General features: G+C 36.7%; 1 protein-coding gene across 3 annotated transcripts in view; it reads right to left on the bottom strand.

The window, feature by feature from the left end:
- Positions 1-1,643: 1,643 nt before the first annotated feature.
- The window catches only part of LOC107549054 (transcriptional activator Myb-like), a 10,389-nt gene continuing 2,207 nt past the window's right edge, over positions 1,644-9,825 (bottom strand). Inside the window, exons 2-16 of one of the 3 annotated variants that reach the window (XM_016229975.1) lie at positions 9,654-9,771; positions 9,035-9,106; positions 8,266-8,358; positions 7,614-7,834; positions 7,311-7,536; positions 7,103-7,171; positions 6,665-6,769; positions 6,183-6,374; positions 5,904-6,071; positions 4,946-5,070; positions 4,655-4,766; positions 4,018-4,140; positions 3,671-3,754; positions 3,460-3,564; positions 1,644-2,982 (exon numbers count right to left, since the gene is read on the bottom strand). In XM_016229975.1, coding sequence (XP_016085461.1) covers positions 2,872-2,982; positions 3,460-3,564; positions 3,671-3,754; positions 4,018-4,140; positions 4,655-4,766; positions 4,946-5,070; positions 5,904-6,071; positions 6,183-6,374; positions 6,665-6,769; positions 7,103-7,171; positions 7,311-7,536; positions 7,614-7,834; positions 8,266-8,358; positions 9,035-9,106; positions 9,654-9,771 — 1,924 coding nt within the window. In that variant the 3' untranslated portion in view covers positions 1,644-2,871. Of the gene's footprint in view, positions 2,986-3,459; positions 3,565-3,670; positions 3,755-4,017; positions 4,141-4,654; positions 4,767-4,945; positions 5,071-5,903; positions 6,072-6,182; positions 6,375-6,664; positions 6,770-7,102; positions 7,172-7,310; positions 7,537-7,613; positions 7,835-8,265; positions 8,359-9,034; positions 9,107-9,653; positions 9,772-9,825 lie in introns of all 3 variants that reach the window. The other 2 variants (XM_016229974.1, XM_016229976.1) reach the window with 2 other exon arrangements.

Genomic DNA, 9,825 nt, shown 5'->3' on the forward strand with positions numbered 1-9,825 from the left:
AGTGTTTGAGTAAATACTGAGTGCGGCACTTGTTGAGATGGCTTAATGGTCTATGGAAAATGGCTGCCTTCATTTATGTGGTGTTGTTTATTCAAGAGAATTAAAGGGGTCCTATTATGCTTTTTCAACTTTAGTTAGTCTGTAATGTTGCTGTTTGAGCATAAAAAAGATCTGCAAAGTTACAAAGCTCAAAGTCCAATTCAAAAGGAGATATTTTATTTAACAGAAAACACTTTTCAAAAACTACAACGAACGACTCGTTTGAACTACAACGCATGTTTCTCGGGATTTGTGATATCACAAATATCGGCGAATGGGACGAGACCTGGTTGAGCTGCACTAAGAGAAGGCAACGAGTGTTATCACTATGTCGGAGACACGCTAGCTTTCCCAAGGCAGATGAACTTAGAGTGGTTACAATCATCCGGGTTTAAATCGCTCTCAAATTAATTTGATTTTGACGCAGTATCTACACTGAAGCTCACAGGCGGCTACGGTAAGGGGCGTGACATTTCCCGACCAGGCGCCGAGTGCTGCCAATCACAACACACACTGGCCCAGCTAACCAATCACAGCACATTTCGTATTTCAGAAGACGGGCCTTCATTTGATACAGGAACTATTCGAGCCGTTCATGCCAGACTGAGGAGAGAGGTGTTGTAATAATGTAAAATATGTGAAAAATAATGTGTTTTTCGAACAACCTAGTATGAGAGCCGGTTCTAGTACACCCCCAAAACAAAATCAAGACTTTGTAAAAGAGCATAATAGGACCCCTTTAAGGTCAAAATGATTCATCATATTTACAGTGACCTCAAAAAGTAATTAGATACACTTTGGCTCAGGTAGGTCACACTTAAAAATGTATGAATGTCTTTGGATTTTATTGTTTAAAAAATCAAACTTGAAAATCAAGTGGCATTTATTAAAAAAGCCATAGCCACTTGGTGTTGCATTTTATTACAAAAAATATTAAAGTTGCATTCATGTAAAAATAAAATGGTTGGTTCCAATTTATTTTAAGGTGTCCTTGTTACAGTGTAATTATACATTTAAGTACGGAGTAATATTAATTATTTGCATGTACTTACTATATGGTTAGGGTTAGGATTAAGGTTACTTGCATGTAATTATGCATAATTAATTGTTATTGTAAAAGTAAGTACATATAACATGTGTAACAATGACATCTTAAAATAAAGTGTTACCAAAAGATTTTAAGCATTTTAGTAATATTACATATTCCTATACCTCTGTTATCAGTTATAAAACAAAAGATATTATTCATAATTAAGACAGTGTGTATATATATATATATATATATTTGCATACTGACTTAAAAGACGCTAAAAAGACTTCTCAAGTCTTCAAATACTTTTTAGGGTCAGTGTATAGCATTTCATTAAAATAAATTAAATAATAAAAATCAATTGCTATTTTAGGGTTATATGAGACTTGCCATCAAATGCAGACAGTAGTTTTGATTTGATCTATTGACATCAATGTAAGTGAATAGATTTTATGACACACTGAAGAACACGCTTTTTAAACACAATGGCTTTAGCAATTATGGTTTCAAAGTGGAAAAGAAACCAGTAAGCCAGATATTTTTTTCCAAAACACACTTTATTTACAATGCAGTTATAAAAGTTTGTATAAAAAAAGTATGAAAAGTTCATAATCAGTGTAAAAAAAAGTGTTTGTACTTGAAGCTAATACAAAAAGGCAGCGAATAACAAAAACGTTATTGCTAAATGCTTTTGATTGGACACTGCAATCTTAGTATCAAAGGCTGATTGTAATATCAAAAACAAGCCGACTAGGTATAAAAGCAACAATCATTTCAGTGTTTCAAAAACTAGAAATACCAATGTAAATCTGATTACAAATTGACACACAAAAGTGTTTATGAAAACATGATCAAGAAATGTTTTATCATCTCAAAGGCAAATTTATGACCATTTAAACCCTTGATTTGAAAATGCTTGGTAAACCTTGTTTTTCCTATTTAGCAAATACAAAAACACTTTTTGTTCTGTTGAAATCTCTGCATAGTTGATCTAAAACCTGAAATAGTGCTAATACAGTGAAAGCTCAATGTTGTGGTTTCGATCTTGAATGCTTTTGAAATGGCAACACTACTAAACTGGCAGAGTACCTTTGTACACTAGATATATCACCTAAAATCTACATTAGGCAAACTTGAATTTTTAAACTTGGCAAAGTCATTTTTAGGCATTGGGCACGGTTTGTTTTGGCCAGAAATACATAGCAGTGCTGTTAGGCATTTGGCATTGAAATACATACGATCTCTGCAAGGGCAGTTCTGTCGGACACCCACAGATACGGAGTACAAATCTTGTCTAGTTTTGGGTGTATGATTTTGATAATGCTAGGAGGACACACACTCCTTACAATTAACACACGTTTAGCGATTAAGAAGTGAGCAATACTGGGGTCAAACACTGGCAAAGGTGCCCACCGTAGTTAATTATTATTCTTAATACAAAATAATAATAAATTACTGCAAATTGTTCCTTATATTAAAATCCATAAAATTAGAACCCACATAGAGAATTCATTTCCCATATATAATACAAAATATATAATACAATATTATTAAATTTAAATCAAAAAAGGTAGAAAAACACAACATGAAAAATGTCTTTGGTTGCTTGAATCAAATGACGGCACAGCTTAAACATTGGCGACTAACATCAACTGTGCAGTCTACAAAATGGCTTTTAGCCTCTCCCAAATAATGTACCATAAGTGTAGGAGTATTCCTCTTTTACTTCTTTTCAGAATGATTGTCTTCTTTCACTCTTCTTCCCTTTCTATATTTGTCTCGGTCTCATTCTATCTGTCTCTTTACATGACCAGTGCTCGCGAAGAATAATTGCTGAGGTATTTGTGCGTGGCTTCAGAGGGCATCGTCTGCTCTTCCGTCTTCCCACAAAGCACCTGTTCCCATGTGCTCAACTGCTGAGAGAGAGAAAAGGAGAGAGAGAGAGAGAAAAGGAGAGAGAGAGAGAGAGAGAGAGAGAGAGAGAGAGAGGGAGTTAAGATGGAGAGAAGTAGAAAAAGACAAAGATGAAGGTGATTGGTCAGGTTTTGTATAGCTTACACTTCTGTATCATAACTTCACAATTTTATGGCGCAATTCAGCACCTGGAGTCATAAAGTTGATATGTGCTACTACAAAATGAGCTATTAAGTTTTACCAACCAACAACACATTCATAATATACACATATTTAAGCAAAACATTTCATTAAAAAAAGTAAAGTATAAAAGTTTTTTTTTTTGTATTTGTATTGCTTTCTGATGGACAAACATTACATATTTATTATTAACGCAATGAACTACATTAGTTGTTACTCTGATACATCCACTAAACATCATGTCCGAATATGTTTTAGTTGAGTATATAAGGGCATCGTGATAGTAGGTGTGGTACCTGCAGAGGGCTTCCCATGGGTCTGCGGGGCAGCTGGGTGGCTTTGTGTCCATCCTCAGTTTTCTCTGCGTTTGGAAGCATCAGCACAGAGCTAGTCAACAGATCCTATAGATCCCACAGAGAAAAGAGCCGTCAAATATCAACATAATACTGAGAAACAACAGTAACTGTGGCATAAATGTACATATACAAGAGATATCAAGATACTCACAGGCATGTCGTGGGTGGAGCCACTGGAAGGGAACAGCTGGGTGTGGAGATCTTGCCCCTCCCACTGCAGACAAGCTGACTCCACCTATAGATCCGAATCCATAAAATCCAATTACACCATGCATAAATTACTGGAAGTATATTACTTCCATAATCCTGCGTATAATATCTAATGTCTAATTCACACACCCACTCTTACACACATAGATAAGACAAGTTTGACTGCATATTGATATTACTAACAAATTCAAATAACAACGTACAGACAAGAAGCGTTTACATTTCAGCTATTTGAATATCACGTTGAGACGTATTCAAATGAAGTGGCCCACATTAGCCCAAACTGACCTCCTGTTTGATCTTCTTTAGGGGGGGCGGATCCAGATGCACCGCCCCAATGCTGATCTCACACTCCTGAGGCTCCTGTTTAATAGCACCAACCACTCCAGAGTCCAGTAAAGGACTGTGAGCCTGGAACCAGAACAGAGTCTTGAATAAAATATTCCAAACTAGTGATGCACTATATATCGGTACCATATCGGTTACTGGCCAATATTAAAGGCTTTTAAATATATTGCATAATATTAGATATTGAATTGTGCATGCTCATTTTCTAACTATATCTTCTAAAGTTAATTTTTAAAAGCACTACACTAAATAATATAATTAATATAAATAAATAATAATGTTAAATCTTTAGCCAATCTTAAAAATGAATATTTTTTGTACTGTACAATAATTTTGTGATATTTAAATGGACTTGTATCATTTAAAATGGTTGATTTTTGTTATTAGTTTTATTTTAAATGTTACATAAAATTGTATAGATTTTTAAATCATCCATAGCATGAAATATAATAATATAATAAAATAAAATATAAATTATAATATAAATTATACTTTTTATTTAATATATAATTCTATATAATAATATAATTTACCTTTTTATGTAATTTTTCTGTAAATTAATGTCATTTAGTCTCACCCTCTTCAATGGTCCGTATTTGGTGTCTAGCATTGTCAGTGTGGATTTGAATGGAGTGGGTGTGCGAGGAGAGCACTCCATGATGGAACGCCTGAGGTTTGGGGTCCTGAACCTTAAACGGAACGCACATACGTATGTGAATGTCTCGTTAGAATCACATTAATCTCATTAAGTCTCAATCATTTAAATTAACTTGTGATTTTGCTTCATATGTGTATGGGAAACTTCTTTATAAATCATATCACAAAGAACACAATTATAAATGCAGAGAATACTGGAATGGACCCTTACAGTTCATTTTCCTTCTGAGGCCGAAGAGCAAGGTCTTGCTGCAGTGCTTTCTGGGAGCAGACAGGGGAGGGCGTGACAGGTAAGTTTTGTCTGTCTGAGTCTGGGCTTACGGATGCATTAAAGAACTGCAACAGAGGAAAAGAAGACAACAATCAGATATTGAACTGAAAACCACATACTCAATATTCAAATGTGTAGGAGGACCTCTAAATGGGGTCAAAATCAGCATAAATTTAATTTCAAAAACTGAGTTTCACATATGAGTGTCAGAACACAGTCAACACCGTCTCTAGGCTAAAAGCATTATGGTAGCATGATATGTTACTGCATGATCAGAACAACTCTAGCATGTAGTGAAGAACACTGCAAATATTTGCTAAGCATAAAACTGTGAAGTGCAACATAAATGTCAGAGGAAATTAAAAATTGATTGCATGCTTAAAATTGTTATCAGTTTTCATTGGACATTTCTTTCAATTTCTCCCTGGTAATCAAGAAAACAACAACATTCTTTCATGCACAATACTGAGCTGAACCCGAACGATTTCTGATCTTAAAGTCAGATGCTGTCTCAATTGTGTAGTGTTTGACATAATTAGGAATCTAATTTACTAAAAACAACCAATCATAAGACAAGCAAAATCAACAGTGCCACTTATTAAACACTCATTCTGAAGAGGTAAAATGAGTTAGGGCGTCATAAAAGTGTAGCACTAAGAGCTGATGTAATACACTCTATTATCTTTTCCTTAGCACACACTTTATGACCCTAAAAACACTCAAGGGCCCTATAAATGTGGGTTATGTTTGGTGACGTGACTTTTAGATGAATCCTATGCATATTGACTAATGCAGACTGATTTGTATTAGTGTGAAGAGATTGATTCAGGGTGATCAGATAATCAGTGATTGAGTTATTAGGTGACTGACTGATTATGGTAGAGCGTTTTCAGGCTACCTGAGTGGGAGAAAAAGGCAGATGTCTGGTGGCTGACTGTTTAGGCGTAGAGCAAAGAAATGTGAGGGCACTGCTGTCATCGCTCTGGGTAGGTGAACCCTGACTGGATTGAGCCTCCATTTTAGGAAACCTCCTATCAGAGTGTATGTTGGCCCAGATAGATGGGGCCTGAGAAGACGAGATCACATGAGGACACCGAGGGTGACAGGTAGCTAAACGCTGGCTATTAGCTGACCATTCCTTTTAGATCTAATATAGGATACTTTCATGGTCTCTTACCGAATCAATAGCATCAATAAACTCCGGTAAAGTGGAGCTGGCGTCATTGTTTGGGCTGTTTGTGTTGCCATGGGCGCTTTCTTCTGGAAGGCATCCCTGCTCTTGGGATGGAGCTAGGACTGAAACCACCACACCAACTGAGCTGTTCGTCAAAGAGCCTCGGTTCCACCCACCGTAGCCACTCATGGAGATCTGTGAGAGAGGGCAGGAAAAATATTCAGAGAGAGAAGCTCTGTGGGCATAAGACAGAAATTAAGCAAAATAAAGAGAGGGATGCATGCAGGAAGAATGGTCAGAAAGAAAGGGAACTTGTCGAATTGAATGATGTGAAGTGCTGGGAGGGGGTTTGGAGTTGCACAAGGAGTTAAACAGAGCTTGTGGTGTGATAAGGCACAATTGCATCATTTAGCCAAGCAGTTAGAATGTGAAATAGACCCCCAGATGCTTCCTCCAATTAATCACACACACACACACACGCTTACTGGTAGTGCCTGCTGTCCCTTCAGCTCGTTTTCTGTTGACATCAAGAGCATCTCAATCTCCTTCACCCTCTTTTCTTTCTCGGGGTCCTCTTCGCTGTAGTGTCTCTATATCACAGGATTCAAAACAGAGCAAAGTGAACAAAACTCAGTCTATTCCTCTAATTTAATGAATAGAGTTGTGATACTGAACTGAATGCAATTAGATTTAAAAAATAATAAGAAAACAATTTACTAAAACGTTGTATTGTTTGCTGGATTCAACACAAAAACATAGTGCACAAGTATAGTTTGATTCACAAATAAATGAGATTATTCTTTTTATGATTTAGTCAAAAAACTGTGGTTTTAATTAGTCTACTAATGACATATACTGTCATTTTAATTTAATGCATCCATGCTGATTAAAAGTAATTTCAGTGTCATTTGCTCTTGGGTTACCTGGATAGCAGCAGTGCCATGCTGAGGAATGTTCATGATGTTCAACTGAACAGCAAGTGGAAATGGCACCTAAACACAAGAGAAAAAAAGGTATCAATTACCAACTGAGAAAGAGCATTTATGCAAAACGCTGTTTTAACTTTAACTCTATGGCTAACAATACTATTATTTTAATAGGTAAACATTTGTGAGATAAGGTTACTCATACCCGTTGTGAGTCAGACAGTAGTGAGTAGTACGGATACTGATTGCTCATGGAAGAGGCAGGCACAGATGTATTGGTTGGTGTCTGATTGTAGTTCAGGAGGTGAGATTTAGCGTAGCTGTTATTTAGCGGAGTGGGGCTAACTTTAGCGGCGAGCTGCAGGTAGCCTTCTTGCTCGACTTTCCGCCGCATAGTGGAGTTCCAGTGGTTCTTTATGGCATTATCAGTTCTGATGACAAGAACATTAGATTAGTTATTATCACATACAAATGCATAAAATATAGTTTTTAAGTACCATTTCTTTACCTGCCCGGAAGTAGCTTGGCAATCTCAGCCCATCGGTTTCCAAGTTTCTCATGCGCCTGGTAGATGATCTGATCTTCCTCCTCAGTCCAGGAAGTCTTCTTCACCTCAGGGTTCAAGTGATTGTGCCAGCGCTCTCTACATTGTTTCCCAATCCGCCCCTTTAAGTGTTTTGCAATCACAGACCAACGTTTGGGACCGTACTTCTGAACCAACTCGATCACCTGAGACAGAGAGAGAAAAAAGAAAACCATAAGTGAAGTTAAAAGTGCGGGAAAAGGACGGTACGCAGAAAGAATTGAAAGGGGGGGGTGTATTACAGCCCAGCACAAACCCATAGAGAAAGGGAACTAACATTGCATAAGTGTTTTAGGATTGCACACAGATATAGATGTGAATATCTGCAAAATACACCTGCTAATGACTTCTGCTGGATCATAAAAATGACGATAAATAGAGAAACACCTGGTCCCACCAGTTAATCATTACAACACAACACCCACTTAATGGATCTTTATTTTCCCCCATAACTATCTCCTGGTTGCATGCGGATTGGTTGGTTTTGTAACTGCAATCCTGTGGCTGTATTTTGGTTATCTGAGGTAACATATTGGTTGTGGTATGGTAATTTTGTGTCAAATTGTAGATGTCTTACCCGTTGGTCTTCTTCTTTAGTCCACGGTCCTTTGATAAGTTCAGGGTTGAGAACTTTCTGCCAACGATGCTGACACTGAACATCTGTGCGATTCTGTGACACACACACACAATTACAGTTAGGTAACAGAATGGAAACTAATTTTAGGTTGTCAGTGTGGTGTGTACTTTGAATTAGAGTAAATTGTTGTGTTTAATATGAGTTCAATGTTCTGCACATGAGATCCCAGGTGTTTCGGAAACCCCACAGAGTGAATCAGAAATGAAACAACTTTAGTTTCTGATTCTTGTTCATGTTTTGAGATTGACGCAAGGAAATCTATATCTAGAAGTAGATGTTTTTTGACTGCATAAAGCTCGTAGTTACGTGTGTATGTGTACTGTTTGTTTTTCTGCCTGAGAAATGTTATACATTTGTATGTGAACATATGTTTCTACCTGAGTGCACATTTGTGTGTGTGTGTGTTTGTACATCCGTGTGTGCATGCAGGTGCACAGTGGATTCTGAAACCCTGCCATACACCCCCCCCGCCCCCCTATTTGACTCTGTTCCAAACTAGGCCAACCAATGAGGAATACCCAATTATGCAAAATCCTCCAAAACGTGCACACACTTCTACAGTACCTGATCCTTTGGCTATTCACATGCAAATGCACATATATAAAACACCACACCTAACATAACCTAACCTAACCCCCTAAAGCCTAAATACACTAGTCACATACATGGACACACACTTAAACAATCGTAGACACAAACACACACTCACAGGCAGAAAGCTGGCTATGACTTTCCAGTCTTCAGAACCATGATGCTCTACCAGCCTCTTCAACTTCTCATCCTGTAAAAAAAAGTCACAACACTGTAGCATTGAATACATAACCAATTAAATAATGCATTGTTAAACAAACAAACAATAAATAAATAATGTTTACATGAACCAATAAATAATGAAAAGTGCATGAAAAGTAAAGGGTTATCAGTTAAACTAAATGTAAATACAGTATGGTCAATTGTTTAATGAATACACAGGATACAATATCAAAGAAGAACAACCAGAACATGTTTACAAAACATTTGAGTGTCAAGAATATGGCAAAAATCTAAAACTTGGTGGGTGCAAGACCCACTTTGAATTATATATTAGAATATATATTAGAAAAAAATATAAAATACATATAAAGTTTTAATGTTTGTTTTTTTAACTTTTTAATATGTTTAATATATATATATATACATATGTTCAAAATTAATTTAAATTATTAATGTGTAATAATAAAAAATCATTAATGATTACTTAAATTTATTTCTGTTTTTTAAGTATGGACCAGAGGGTTAGATTTAAAAAAAACGAACACTCAAACAAAGCCAGGCAATGTGTAGCATACCTCCTCACGGGTCCAGCGTGTCTTGCCGAGGTGGCGTTTTCCTGTCTTGGCATGAGGACCATCATAGTCGTGATCATAAATCTCCACATCATCATCATCTTCGTCGCTACTGTAAACACTGGAGGGGGGAGATAATGATAGATTGTGAGATAACAAAAGTAGGGTGGGGGGG

The sequence above is a fragment of the Sinocyclocheilus grahami genome, unplaced genomic scaffold (genome assembly GCF_001515645.1).
Source record: "Sinocyclocheilus grahami isolate Dianchi unplaced genomic scaffold, SAMN03320097.WGS_v1.1 scaffold361.1, whole genome shotgun sequence".
Classification (NCBI taxonomy): Eukaryota; Metazoa; Chordata; class Actinopteri; order Cypriniformes; family Cyprinidae; genus Sinocyclocheilus; species Sinocyclocheilus grahami.